This window comes from Pristiophorus japonicus, chromosome 11 (genome assembly GCF_044704955.1).
Source record: "Pristiophorus japonicus isolate sPriJap1 chromosome 11, sPriJap1.hap1, whole genome shotgun sequence".
Lineage (NCBI taxonomy): Eukaryota > Metazoa > Chordata > Chondrichthyes > Pristiophoridae > Pristiophorus > Pristiophorus japonicus.
The window spans coordinates 207304441-207319563 of record NC_091987.1 but is presented as its reverse complement, the minus strand read 5'-3'; the positions used below and the strand labels follow the sequence as shown (position 1 = coordinate 207319563).

The 15123-nt window shown below is 46.8% G+C and overlaps 1 protein-coding gene across 3 annotated transcripts in view; it reads left to right on the top strand.

The window, feature by feature from the left end:
* sidt2 (SID1 transmembrane family, member 2) overlaps positions 1-643 on the top strand; it is a 94849-nt gene extending 94206 nt beyond the window's left edge. For all 3 annotated transcript variants that reach the window (XM_070894466.1, XM_070894467.1, XM_070894465.1), the window contains one exon: positions 71-643. In XM_070894466.1, the coding sequence (XP_070750567.1) occupies positions 71-133 (63 nt within the window). In that variant the 3' untranslated portion in view covers positions 134-643. The remainder of the gene's footprint in view (positions 1-70) is intronic.
* The last annotated feature ends 14480 nt before the right edge of the window (positions 644-15123 follow it).

The window sequence follows — 15123 nt, the reverse complement described above, 5'->3', positions numbered from 1 at the left end:
TAGTTATAACGGCCCAGGTGTGGTATGATCCTTGTAAATCTTAACGCGTGGCTCTCACTTCCTCCTTCAGATCTTGCTGACCCTGGATGAAGACCTCGACAACGTGCAAAGAGACAAAATCTACGTCTTCTAATCCCTGACGCAACAAACGGTCAGACACGTCGACTGTGCAGCAAACTTTCCTGTGGCCCTGCCCCTCTGGAGCAACAAGACGAGGAAGGGGACTGGCAGAGCAGCGGCGAGCGGGTTTCGGAGGCGACGGGGGCCTCGAAAGCCAGTCACATTGCGCCAGCCCTCGAGTTGCCAGCTCTTGCATTTAAAGCGATGTTTTTTTGTTGGAGGTCTTTGTGCCACAGCATTGGCCTTCAGCATAAGACACCTTGCCGCTGAAATGATGAGAGGCTGTCGGCTTCTCCTGCATTGGACCAGTCCCTTACCCTACAAGACATCACATCGTCACTATCTCCTTTGCCAGCTTTACTTTTAAGAGGCGGCTCTTGGCGTTTGAAGACATCCACTTTACGCACAAGTTTTGGAATCAAATCTCGTCTTGGCGGCAGAAGTGGAAACGAATATTCTTCAGTGGCAAAACGTTTATCTGCATTTGTTTCATTTTGCCAGTTCTGACTAAAACTGTATTAAGGGAGGGTGGGGGAGCGGGGAAAGAGTACGGCACTGAGAAAAGAAGACATCCCTGGCTTCAAAAGCAAACTTGGGTTTTTTTGTGCTTTGTCACACCATCGGTAACAGGAAGTTGCAAAGTAAAAGTGAATTGTTGTTGCTGTGTGTGGGGAGGAGGTGTCGGCGTTGATGGTGGATTGCCCCTACGCTCTGCTCGTTGTGTCGGGTGGATCCATCGGGTGGTAGATTGACGGCCTTGCTCAGCGTAACTCGGTCGCCATTGAACTCCAGCTGACCCATCTGTGGGGAAGCTTTGGCTTTAGAAACCGTGGAGGAATCTGTGTCCAGTGGGTTGGCCCGGAGGTTTAGCTTAGGTACAGATGTGGGGTGGGAAGGGGAGGGTGGGGTGGGGTGGGGTGGGGCGGTGGAATCTATAGGTCAGAAAAAGTAAATTGGAAAAAAATTAACCCTGCCATTTCACGAGATGGGGCAGAGGTGATGAGAAACTTCTCTGTTGATTGTTGAAGGGTTAGAAATCAAATGAATCATCTCAGTCCAGCTCCCAGCACAAATCCGGTACTAAATCCTGAATCTTGCCAATAGGAATAATGAAACTCTGATCTGTAATAAATAAAACCTTTTGTTGGTGCTGTTTTGCTGTGACGGTTAAGTCTGAAATTGGGGTACACTGCAGTGGGAACCCCATGTACAGTCGGCAGGCGCTGTAAGGACACCCTTACATTATATTTGATGTGTGTGCGATGCGAGAATACTTGGGGCTTCCGCTGGATGTAACATGTGAAAATATTCCCCTCACTCATCTTAATTTTATTCTGTAGTCTAGTTGGGGAATTTCCCTCAGAGGGTCAGTATGTTCTGCACTGTAAGCTCCATCATGATTGGTGCTGGGGCGCAGTCTGCATTGTAGCAAGCGTGTCGGTCAGCCATAATTTGTCACTGGGAAACTCTTTAATGTCCTCAGATTGATTGTCGCGGAGAGGTAGAGCTGCCCGAACCCTGCCCGGGCGATGCTGGCGGTCTCCGATGATTAAACACTGTGGATATGTCAAATGCACACCACACGTTAGACCTACAACACCTAATATCTGGGCATCCATATATATTGGCTGCTCTCTGCAAGCTGCCTTTTGCCCACAAAGCTCCGTAATGGCAGGTATAGCGTCAGAATGTGCCGTATGCTATATGCATGGGCACATTGATAACTCACAGGGTCCAGCTTCTAGAATGACATAAAACGCGTCCGCACCAAGGAGCTTAAAATCAGCTTGGTGATGATACCTACTTGAAATAGAGGCACTGGCGGTAATGACAATACCCCTTTAAGGAAATGTGACTGACGCCCCTTTAAGAAAATGTGAGTGCCGCCCCTTTAAGGAAATGTGACTAAGGGCTCCAGTGATGTTTTTGGCGTACTTTTTCCTTTTAATATTGCAACTGTTCTTTGGTTCTAAGTAGGGCAAGTGATCTGGCTTGACACAAGATCTCACAAATTTCTACACTTAACGAGTGCTGTATAATTTACTGCCCGAGGATGCAGGTTTGCATCAAGTGCCCCCGATCGAGTGCAAACGCCAGTGTGTCTTCTTCGGATCTCTTGCCACAACAACTTACTTGCTCTAGTTACAACGCCTCGTCATGCATTACACTCATAATACGCGGAATATATAGGTACAGGGTGCTAGTGAATGATCCTTACAAAGTTACTGCCTTGTTTATCAGAACAGGAAGAATAAGGTTAAACCCATCGTTGATCGGAAAGCCAGATTTTGCCTTTTTAACAAAATGAATAGTAAATGATGCTGTAAATGGAATGGTGCTGCAGTTAATGCCCCGGCCTGCTGTGGTTATAGGTTGCAAAGTGCCTAAATGCTCGGCAATGGAAATTCTACTCTCGGCTGGCTTAAGAAAAGGTTTTTGTAAGTTTGTTTTTAAGTTTTCTTTTTGAGTTCGGTAAAATGTAAACACTTCCTTGGATTCTGGTACTGTATAGATTATATTCCATGATACGCGCAGAGAAACATATTGAGGATCTGAGAGAGTTCTTTGTTTCATTAGCATTGCATGCAGACAGTTTACAGGGCAAGGGTCTTATAAACCCCTCCCCTGCCCCCTTTCTCTCTCTTTCCCATGGCAGCTGATGATGATTCTACCATTCACACCCCATCTAAACTCACCTTTTGTTCCTCAAAATGTGCCATTATCATTTTGCCCATCATCTCTTTTGTCTCTCTAATCTCTCCTGCCTTCCACCCTATCGCAGACCTTCCCTTTTGTTCTTTCCTCCCCTCCCCCTTTCCCCGCCCCTTTGCACCTCCTTAAGAATCTGTTGCATCTCGAACTTTTCCAGTTCTGACCAAGGGTCAGCGACCTGAAACGTTAACTCTGTTTCTCTCTCCACAGATGCTGCCTGACCTGCTGAGTATTTCCAGCATTTTCTGTTTTTATTTCAGATTCCCAGCATCCGCAGTGTTTTGCTTATGTATAAGGGTCTTACCTCGTTGGGGCGGGGGAGGGGAGGGTCGGTGCGGGGGAGGGCGTGTCTACGGCTTACAGGGTACGGGTTGGATTAAGGCAATGTCTCTTGAGGTGCAGGTATGGCAGCTCCAGTCACCTGATAGTCCCAGCATGGAGGGAAAGCCAGAGTGTGAGACATAATATTTCTGATGTTTACAACGAAACAAGCTCAGTGCTAGGAGTACATTGGAGCTGTACAATTGTGGGTGGGAAAACGGTTATTAACCTGGAGTTTGCTTTTAAAACGGTTGAAATGTGATTTACAAAATGCAGTTGAGAAAAGTGACCTTTCCATGATTAGAGCAGTCACATTGACCAGATTGAACGGTTCTACTCAAAACTCCGCTCCACCAGAGCTCGACTCGGAACTCCCACATGGCAAGCGAGCCCCAGGTGGGCAGAGGAAACGTTTCAAGGACACCCTCAAAGCCTCCTTGATAAAGTGCAACATCCCCACCGCCACCTGGGAGTCCCCGGCCCAAGACCGCCCAAAGTGGAGGAAGAGCATCCGGGAGGGTGCTGTGCACCTCGAGTCTCGTCGCCGAGAGCATGCAGAAACCGAGCGCAGGCAACGGAAGGAGCGTGCGGCAAACCAGACTCCCCAGCCACCCTCTCCTTCAACCACTGTCTGCCCCACCTGTGACAGAGACTGTAATTCCTGCATTGGACTGTTCAGCCACCTGAGAACTCACTTTTAGAGTGGAAGCAAGTCTTCCTCGATTTCGAAGGATTGATGATGATGATGAGTTGCTGAGCAACATTGGTGATGGTGACTCGAATGCGAGTTTGTGCTTCCTCGAGTCTCTGTATATCAGAACAGCACATTGCTGTCCTAATCACCTGCGGCAAGCAGCAATCGAATTTGCCCAGAGCAACATTCGTGGTAATGAAAGATTTTCCCTTCTAAGGTTGTCATTGGGGCTGTGTGGTCCCGATCTCCACTGCTGGTTGGAACATCCAGATCTATCCGAGGCCAGATGCTGTGCCAATGAGACAAGTACGGGACCCCATCTCCTGCTCACTCCCCACATCCTAAAGTGTGGGGGCTGACTTTATCCAACTCAAGGGAGGAAAGGTGGAGTGAAGCCAACTGGGATTTGACCCAAGACTGTGGGACTGCCATCCATGGAATGCAGTTGGGGTTGTACAGCGAATGTTGGAGTATTAGTTTGATATGCTGGACTTTGCCACCTGATCACCTTATTTGTTGTGCTGCAGTAATAGTAACCGAATAACAGTGCTGATACAGCACCCGCTTGGCTTTAGGCTACATTTGGCAAACCCTTTCCCGCCAATTCCCATGAGCTGACCCAGTGAAGTACTAACTCTCACCCAATATTCTTCTGGTAATCACAGAATTGCAATATTTTCCAAGTGATTCTCTCTAAAACTCTTCAGCCCTTTGAAGCATTTAACTGCAGCAAGGTTGACTACGGAACTTCTTTCCCTCTTTACAACAATGACTACACTCCAAAAGTACTCCATTGGTTGTAAAGCGCTTTGGCCGTGAAAGGCGCTATATAAATACACGTCTTTCTTTTTCTTTGTTGGTCAGCTGAGGAACCTGCTCTGAGCAACTTCGAACCTGCAAAAATGTATTGATTTGTTAGCATTGGAAATGGTCACTTTCCTAAGATTGTGCGTGTTCCAGTCCCTTTCAGTGCTGGGGACCTCTGAACACTCCCAGCAGACTCCATGGTTTAATATTTAGCTGGTAGGTGAAGATCATCCCTGCCTTCATGCGTTTTATCGAAGGCCAAATACTGCCATCCATCAGTAAAACTCGAGTACAAACTGTACGTGAGCCCTTGTGGATTGTTCCCTGCTTTTAACTACTTGTGACCTTGGAACCAGTGGTAATTGCTGCACCGTCTCTCACCCCTTGGACTCTGCAATGTATGCACCAGTGAGTATGCTCACAGGTTTGTAGAGCTGCTCCGTGGGCACCGGAGGGACTGGAGTGCATCATCACCCCTGGCAACCAAATTTTAATTTGATTTTAAATGTCTAAAGTTTAATTTGTTTAATTTGCCAGTTTTAGCCAGGGGGCACTTGTATAATTTGTGTTTTGGTGCCCTCAGGAAAAAAAAACAGGGGCACCTGAAAAGATTTTGGAGTGTGACCCCCCTTTAATCAGGGGGCACTTGATTGTTTTCTACAAAAATAGTTGTAGAGCTGTTGCGTGGGCACTGGAGGGACTGGAATGCATCATCACCCCGGCAACCAAATTGTAAAACGTTAATTGGTTTAATTGTCTGTTTTAGTGCCCCCCCCCCCGTTAATAAGGGGGCACCTGATTTATGATTATCAACTAAAATAGTTGTAGAGCTATTGCATGGTGAGTGGCTTAGCCAGTCACATGATGTTCACAAGACTCCATAAAACCCCAGCCAGTTGGGTCTAGGTCATCCACGATGCGGTTTGCAGTTATAAGCCTAGTGGATGAACTGGTAATGTGTAGCGTGATTGTTAAACCGTTGTTAATAAACCAACTAGTTCTTAATAGCAATGTGTTGCTATGAATTCTTAAGCAAAGAACCCATGAAGCAAATACATTACAGATTCCAATTTTGGAGACCACTGTTTACAGATTTAGATTCCATGGTGCAGTCAAATCTCATTCACGAATATACTTGGAGTAGAGTGGACAGTTCTGGTCGCCATGTTATAAAAAGGATATAGAGGCACTGGAGAGGGTGCAAAAAAGATTTACAAGGATGATACCAGAACTGCGAGGTTATACCCATCAGGAAAGGATGAAGAGGCTGGGTCTCTTTTCTCTTGAAAAGAAAAGGCTGTGGAGTGACCTGATAGAGGTCTTTAAAATGATGAAAGATTTTGATACGAGTAGACACTGAGAGAATGTTTCCACTTGTGGAGAAGAGCAAAACTAGAGGCCATCAATATAAGATAGTCTCCAAGAAATCCAACAGGGAATTCAGAAGAAACGTCTTTACCCAAAGAGTGGTGAGAATGTGGAACTTGTTGCCACAGGGAGTGGTTGAAGCGAATAGTATCGATGCATTTAAAGGGAGGCTCGACAAGTATATGGGGGAGAAGGGAATAGAGGGTTATGCTGATAGATTTAGATGAGGAAAGACAGGAGGAGGCTCGAGTGGAGCATAAACACCGGCATGGACTGGTTGGGCCGAATGGCCTGTTTCTGTGCTGTTTATTCAATGTAAAAATAAAAGTACTTTTTGAAGGGTTGGGCATTCTAGAAATTAATAAGAAGTAAAATCTCATCAAATGCTCACGGTCACGGCAGGATGTGTTCGCTTATGGAGACGTCCGCTCAATTTTAGAACCAAAGATACACAACCAATCTAACCTTAAGTGGCATTAACATGTCATCCCGTTGGACTAATGTGTGTTCTGGCCCTTTAGCTCCCTCACTGTACTTAGCGTGCTCTTTAACCCGTTTTGCATGTTATAGTTATTGGCGCATCCCTTCAAATGAGTTTGGTGGTTGACGAACGCAGCCTTTCAAGCGAAAATTAGACTAGCGGCTAACTCTTATGATGCATTCTATTGACACGAAGCTTAATCTGCAGGGAGTACATGGGAGAAGGGGCCGCTTTCCTGATGGAGAGAAAATGGTGGGCCATGGGCCCCAGATTTCTCAGTGTGCGCTCCCAGAGGACATGGTACCACGCCAGGCGTGCGTACACATAACCTCTACACTTAGCATTCATTTTCAGTTACTTCAACATTTATGACTTGGCCCAGATGACCAGCAAAGGGCACTGAGTGATTCCTATTTTGGACGAGTATTTTGAAAGGCACTAACAGGAATCGATTCATTTTTGAGCCTTTAAGCAAAATTTGGGTTTTTTTTGCCAGTTACTTGTGAACAAAATATGCGAGCCAATTAAAAGTCCACTTGTCAAATTCCACCTGAAGCCTTCTGCATTATTGAGTCCTGACGTAAGACGTGGAAAGGGTCTGTGTTGAAGGGTATACTGGCTGCACCTTGGTGCCAATCAAACTGCGTTCAGTCTGCAGTGTAGCGTAGGCTCATCAACCGAACTTCAGTCTGTCAGATACCCTTCTCACGTGAGGAGCTGAGGGAGCGTGCGGGCGGGCGTGCTTACGTTGTCCTCACATTAAAAAGACTCGGTGCAATGTTTTGGAGATACCAAGCGGTCAGGCAGGTTTAAAATTTCACTGCAGCCTGTGCCAACTCAGACCTAGGTGAGTCTTTAGCGGGCTCGGGTGTGTAGGCTGGGACACGACGAGTTGTATACTGCCGCCTTGGCATGGGCCCACAACCTCTCCGCGGCAAAGCGAGAGTGGCAGTGTAACTACCCCCTCCCCCAAGTCCTGTAGCTTTTTAGTCCTGAGGTAACATCTTCAAGCCACAGCCAATTGTACCCGTGATTTTTAGCCCTCAATCTCATTGAGTTTTGTCGCAAAAAGTTAAACCAAATGGCCATTGCTCAGCCTCATTTAAAAAGAAATAACTTGAGATCACCAAAAGGGACACCAGAAGATGAAGACCTTTTTGTATCTTATTATTCTATTTCTTTTATACCTTACTGACCTACAGGTCCTCTGTTGGGTTGAAGATAAAGTGTAGTTCAGCTTTTACCAATGGGGTTAACCTGATTAAAATTGGGAGTAAGAAAACGCTGTTCTGTGGTGTCGCTCTCCAACAGGAAGGACCACCCCTGAATTTGTATATAAAACACTTGGCGAAGATTGGAGTTTGAATCCAGTCTTGAAGACCACAGTATTCCTCAGCAAAGACGAAGAATTGTAAGTCCAATGCTGCGTATGGGTACTTTGCATTCTGCATGTTTCCGTAGGATTCAGTTGTCCGACCAGACGACAGTAGTGTAGGGAGCCCTCGGGTGAATTTGTGGATTATTGCTAATGTCTGTTGTAGCAGAGAGTACGCGCCTAGCTCATCTGTGGTGGGGCTGGAGAACGGCATTATTGGGGCTGGGTGAGCAAGGCAAAAGTTCGTGCTGACCTATTATATGATTACTGGGTGCTTTCCACATGGATCGCTCAATTATGGAGACATTTGAAATCTTTTCTTAACGAGGTGTTTTATAGTGTGTTGCTACGCTCTGAATCAGAACGGTCAAAAATGTAGGTCTAACCGGTGTTCCCGCTATAATTTCTTTCGGCCCGCTCGGCCCCTTTAACAAGCTGCACGGGCCATTCAGAATTCTGCGCATGCATGTTTTTTTTGTCTATTTAAAAGCCGGCTTATCGGCTGCGCGGGACCCCCTGGAGCGCTGCGCGGGACCCCCTGGAGCGCTGCGCGGCCGCGTAGCTTCAAGGGAACGTTGGGTCCAACTCTTCCAAGGAGCCGTCCACACATTGGTTTTAGGCTTCGAGTGTGTTGACTGTGCCAGTAATCTGCTGTGCACTCATCACCCAAAGACCAGGACTGCCTTTTAACCTTTGTCCTCAACATTCTTTTGGGGCTTTTTAAAACACAAAGCAAAGAAAGCCTTGTGAAGGCGAAGGGGCGAGAGGTTCACCTTATGTTTACAAGACGCAAAGAATGAAGACCCTGCCTTTGTTTGTGTCGCAGCGGTTCACAGTTTCGGGGCCTTTGTTAAAAATTGTCTTGTTTTGTTTACTGTTATTTAATTTTACTACTTACTGTGCTGCTTTGTTTCTGTAAAACATATATTGTTGTAACAGAAAATCGTCCCGATACAATAAATTCCCAAACCTACTTTGCGTCTGTGAGACTCAGTATTTTTACCTTTCCAAATTCTCACCTCTCTTCTGGAAACACTTTGGGGGAGAAATTCAGGGTGTTTGCACTTCCCGTTAGCGCCCCCAGGGGTTGCAAGTGACGACATGCGGCACCAAGAACATCTCCTGCGAAATTCGGCAGTTTAGCGGCGGCGGTAATCGGTAGCAACCCGCTCCAACCGGTTTTGCGCCGTTGCGCCGGTGATGACGACTTCGTCACCGTGTGCAGCGACCCGTTTCCCACCCGCAACGACAATTCTGGAGCAACCACGGAAGCTGTGCCGGGCCATTGCCAGCTGAGGGGGCGGAATTTAAAGGGGAGGTAGCGAGTTAACATTTTTTTTTTTACATGGCCGCGATCTTGCAGCCCAGCACTCCGCATCGTGTGCCAGGCTGCTGCCACGGGCACCTCGCTCCCTGGTGGTCCAGTGATGCCACGTTTTTCCCATCCCCCCCCCGAGTCGGCAGCATGGCCTTCCCCTTTAATGAAGGGGAAGGCCCTGTCTACGCGGCAGCACTATGCGAACCGGCGCTTCCCTCACTAACCCATCCGCCCTGCACTCGCCCCACACAGTGGAGCGCGATATATTGAGTTACACTTGCCCTCGGGGGCAGTAACCCGAATATAGGTCACAGGGCGGGACCTCCGCACCTGACGCAGGAACTCCCATCTCGCGGCCGTCACCGCCCCCAAACCGGGCGCTACGCAATTTCGGCCCCTAATTGTTGGTGTTAAAGGTCCGCGAGTAGTGGTTACTTTCTGGTTCCTCTCCCAGGTAGTCATTCTTCGTGAGTGAATCTATACAGCAAATCCGGGCAGGGGAAATCACAACCCATCCTCCCCCAATATCGACAGATTCAACCTTCCTGATTCCTGGACAGCGATCAGGAGCAGGGACTCCAGACTGATTTATTTTCCTGTCTTCCTTAACCTAGAGGCTCTGACGCTGGGAAGGAGCGAAGTGTAAGAATGGATCGTGTCACGATTGGGAGCGTGGCACCTGGAGAATCATGCTGGAGCACTTAGGGAGCTGGACGAGCAAGTGCTCCCTAATTATCTGTTTATAGCTTTTAAAAAAGGGAAGTGATCAATATTTAAGAGTGAAAAATCTGAATTGGCATGGGCAATGGGACTAAGTTCTTTCAGTGAGCTAGCACAGGCACAATGGGCCTGTAAAATTCCATGGGGTATCTCCATAACTTCGGTAGAAATTCCCTTTGGGCCATTTCTCCAGGGAGGCCGCTGAAGTTATGATGGGAGATTGGAAGAAACCCCCCATAGAAAGTACTGGCGTATGATCCTCCAGATATTCATGCGCAAATTACACACGGACCCCGCGGTCAAACAGGAAGAAGGCCGCAACCGATAAGTCGGCCATTTTGTTTTGGAACTCGCCACCTCCCCTTTAAATGCCCGTTGCAGATGAAATAGCTGCAATCTTTGCAGTGATATTAACACAAATTGAGATTTCCTTTAGTAATGTCATGGGTTGTGTTTTGTGCCCATCCATTGCACAAAGTGCCCATCACATGCGGTATTCCAGGAACCAATCAATAAACATTTGCTTCGCTGTCTCTGTGCAGATCCCTTACAAACGTCTTCGCAATTTTTTTTTTCAGCAGCCAAGTTCCTATCACTCCCTCGCCGACAGATCAACAGCAACTCCGCAGGAGAGCTGATGCTATAGATACCATTAATAAACCGGATTCTTCCTCCACTGTGATTACACCAGGCTATGTGGTGACAGGCAACACGGATCAGATTTTCCAGCTTCCATCCCAGACGTTTAATGGGGAGCAAGATGATCTCTGGCAATATAATCGGCAGAAGCGTCTCTGATTAAGAAAGGAGAAACATCGGCCAGGGTCCCTGTTCCTAATGGCGATGCAGTGACCATCTCATACTGTACTCCTGCAAACGATCGACCGGAAGAATTTCACCCCCACAGCATTTCTTTAAGCCCACCACGAGACTTTTACATTGATTTTTTAAGACAGTCTACTTCCTGATTTTATGGGGTTCATCTTCACCTTCGCCAGTTGGCCGATAATCTGGTGGAGAGGATCGCATTCCCTTTATAGACCTCACTGAGATCAATCGAATTGGACTAAAAATTCGTTATGGCCTGGTTTGAGGCGGTGACCCTGTCTGGGCGCTAATTTTTAGCGCCGGGCGATGTTTACCGCTTCCAACTGGTATATTCACTGTTAGCGGCCCAAGGGCAGAGTGAGGCACTAAGAGAAGCAACCCACGCTACTCTCAGGGCGCTACGGGGCGGTAACGCTGCGGGGATAATGAAGGTCTGCCGCTCGGAAACCGGTATCCCAGCATCCAACGGGGTCAGCTGGACCATCCAAAAACTGACAGAAAGGGAGCATTGGAAACAGCAGCAGCAGTCTGTCAGAGCTCACTGAATCACAGCGATTGCTACCAGTGCCACGTGATAATCAGAGTAGGAATCGCAGGATAGCGCAGATGAATACGTGGCTTGAGCAGTGGTGCAGCAGGGAGGGATTCAAATTCCTGGGGCATTGGAACCGGTTCTGGGGGAGGTGGGACCAGTACAAACCGGATGGTCTGCACCTGGGCAGGACCAGAAGCAAGTCCTAGGGAGGAATGTTTGCTAGGGCTGTTGGGGAGGAGTTAAACTAATATGGCAGGGGGATGGGAACCAATGCAGGGAGACAGAGGGAAACAAAATGGGAGACAGAAGCAAAGGACAGAAAGGAGATGAGTAAAAGTGGAGGGCAGAGAAACCCATGGCAAAAAACAAAAAGGGCAAATGTACAGCAAAATTCTAAAGGGTCAAAGTGTAATAAAAAGGCAAGCATGAAAGCTCGGTGCCTCAATGCGAGGAGTATTCAGAACCCAGGAGAGGGCTCTGAGCTAGTTAGAGTGGGTGAGAGCGCAGATGAACAGGACCCCAAGAAAGAATGCAAAAGGCAGAGGCAACAGAGCAGAGTAGCACTGGGGTAAGTGTAAACCACAAGGTGATAGGAAGGGACAATATGTATGAAGATAAAGGGGCTGCAGGAGGGGTCAAAACTAAAAATCATGGTTTAAAAGCTAGTATTAAAACACTCTACCTAAACGCACGCAGCATTCGAAATAAAGTAAATGAATTGACGGCACAAATCATTACAAATGGATATGATTTGGTGGCCATTACAGAAACGTGGTTGCAAGGTGGCCAAGACTGGGAATTAAACATACAAGGGTATCTGACAATTCGGAAAGATAGCCAAGAAGGGAAAGGAGGTGGGGTAGCTCTGTTAATAAAGGATGATATCAGGGCAGTTGTGAGAGACGATATTGGCTCTAATGAACAAAATGTTGAATCATTGTGGGTGGAGATTAGAGATAGTAAGGGGAAAAAGTCACTGGTGGCCGTAGTTTATAGGTCCCCAAATAATAACTTCACGGTAGGGTGGACAATAATCAAGGGAATAATAGAGGCATGTGAAAAAGGAATGGCAGTAATCATGGGGGATTTTAACCTACATATCGATTGGTCAAATCAAATCGCACGGGGTAGCCTGGAGGAGGAATTCATAGAATGCATACGGGATTGTTCCTTAGAACAGTATGTTACAGAACCTACAAGGGAGCAAGCTATCTTAGATCTGGTCCTGTGTAATGAGACAGGAATAATAAACGATCTCCCAGTAAAAGATCCTCTCGGAATGAGTGATCACAGTATGGTTGAATTTGTAACACAGATTGAGGGTGAGGAAGTAGTGTCTCAAACGAGCATACTATGCTTAAACAAAGGGGACTACAGTGGGATGAGGGCAGAGTTAACTAAAGTAGACTGGGAACATAGACTAAACGGTGGCACAATTGAGGAACAGTGGAGGACTTTTAAGGAGCTCTTTCATAGTGCGCAACAAAAATATATTCCAGTGAAAAAGAAGGGCGGTAAGAGAAGGGATAACCAGCCGTGGATAACCAAGCAAATAAAGGAGAGTATCAAATTAAAAACCAATGCGTAGAAGGTGGCCAAGGTTAGTGGGAAACTAGAAGATTGGGAAAATTTTAAACGACAGCAAAGTATGACTAAGAAAGCAATAAAGAAAGGAAAGATAGATTACGAAAGTAAACTTGCACAAAACATAAAAACAGATAGTAAAAGCTTTTACCGATATATAAAAAGAAAAAGAGTGACTAAAGTAAATGTTGGTCCTTTAGAAGATGAGAAGGGGGATTTAATAATGGGAAATGTGGAAATGGCTGAGACCTTAAACAATTATTTTGCTTCAGTCTTCACAGTGGAAGGCACAAAAACCATGCCAAAAATTGCTGGTTACGGGAATGTGGACCTTGAGACAATCACTATCACTAGGGAGGTAGTGCTGGACAGGCTAATGGGACTCAAGGTAGACAAGTCCTCTGGTCCTGATGAAATGCATCCCAGGGTGCAAAAGAGATGGCAGAAGTTATAGCAGATGCATTGGTTATAATCTACCAAAATTCTCTGGACTCTGGGGAGGTACCAGTGGATTGGAAAACAGCTAATGTAACGCCTGTTTAAAAAAGGGGGCAGACAAAAGGCAGGTAACTATAGGCCAGTTAGTTTAACATCTGTAGTGGGGAAAATGCTTGAAGCTATCATTAAGGAAGAAATAGCAGGACATCTAGATAGGAATAGTGCAATCAAGCAGACGCAACATGGATTCATGAAGGGGAAATCATGTTTAACTAATTTACTGGAATTCTTTGAAGATATAACGAGCATGGTGGATAGAGGTGCACCGATGGATGTGATGTATTTAGATTTCCAAAAGGCATTCGATAAGGTGCCACACAAAAGGTTACTGCAGAAGATAAAGGTACGCAGAGTCAGCGGAAATGTATTAGCATGGATAGAGAATTGGCTGGCTAACAGAAAGCAGAGAGTTGGGATAAATGGGTCCTTTTCGGGTTGGAAATCGGTGGTTAGTGGTGTGCCACAGGGATCGGTGCTGGGACCACAACTGTTTACAATATACATAGATGACCTGAAAGAGGGGACAGAGTGTAGTGCAACAAAATTTGCAGATGACACAAAGATTAGTGGGAAAGCAGGTTGTGTAGAGGACACAGAGAGGCTGCAAAGAGATTTGGATAGGTTAAGCGAATGGGCTAAGGTTTGGCAGATGGAATACAATGTCGGAAAATGTGAGGTCATCCACCTTGGGAAAAAAAAAACAGTAAAAGGGAATATTATTTGAATGGGGAGAAATTACAACATGCTGCGGTGCAGAGGAACCTGGGGGTCCTTGTGCATGAAACCAAAAAGTTAGTTTGCAGGTAATCAGGAAGGTGAATGGAATGTTGGCCTTCATTGCGAGAGGGATGGTGTACATAAACAGGGAGGTCCTGCTGCAACTGTACAGGGTATTGGTGAGGCCGCACCTGGAGTACTGCGTGCAGTTTTGGTCACCTTGCTTAAGGAAGAATATACTAGCTTTGGAGGGGGTACAGAGATGATTCATTAGGCTGATTCCGGAGATGAGGGGGTTACCTTATGATGATAGATTGAGTAGACTGGGTCTTTACTCGTTGGAGTTCAGAAGGATGAGGGGTGATCTTATAGAAACATTTAAAATAATGAAAGGGATAGACAAGGTAGAGGCAGAGCGGTTGTTTCCACTGGTCGGGGAGACTAGAACTAGGGGGCACAGCCTCAAAATACGGGGGAGCCAATTTAAAACCGAGTTGCGAAGGAATTTCTTCTCCCAGAGGGTTGTGAATCTGTGGAATTCTCTGCCCAAGGAAGCAGTTGAGGCTAGCTCATTGAATGTATTCAAGTCACAGATAGATAGATTTTTAACCAATAAGGGAATTAAGGGTTACTCCAGGTGCGGCCTCACCAATACCCTGTACAGTTGCAGCAGGACCTCCCTGTTTATGTACACCATCCCTCTCGCAACTCCTGTTCCTAATTCTTATGTTCTTATGTTCACAGATTTTACACTGAGCACCCACCGGCTCCGGCTATATATCGCCCCGGGTGCTTCCACGGCACGCCCGTTCTCCCCGTCGGTGACTGCGCCGGGCATTAGGGCAGGAGTGAAGTTTGGGATTGCAGCACTAACGTGGCGTTGCACACTGATGACGACACCAAGTGGGCGGGCGCTAAAGTGCGCTGTGCTAAACCGATAGCAGCGCCACTAAATCAACAACGAAGTTCGTGGCAGGCACTAACAGCGCGGCGCTTGGGCGGTAAGTGCATCGCGGCCCGTTAGCGCCCCTCTCTATAAAGGGTT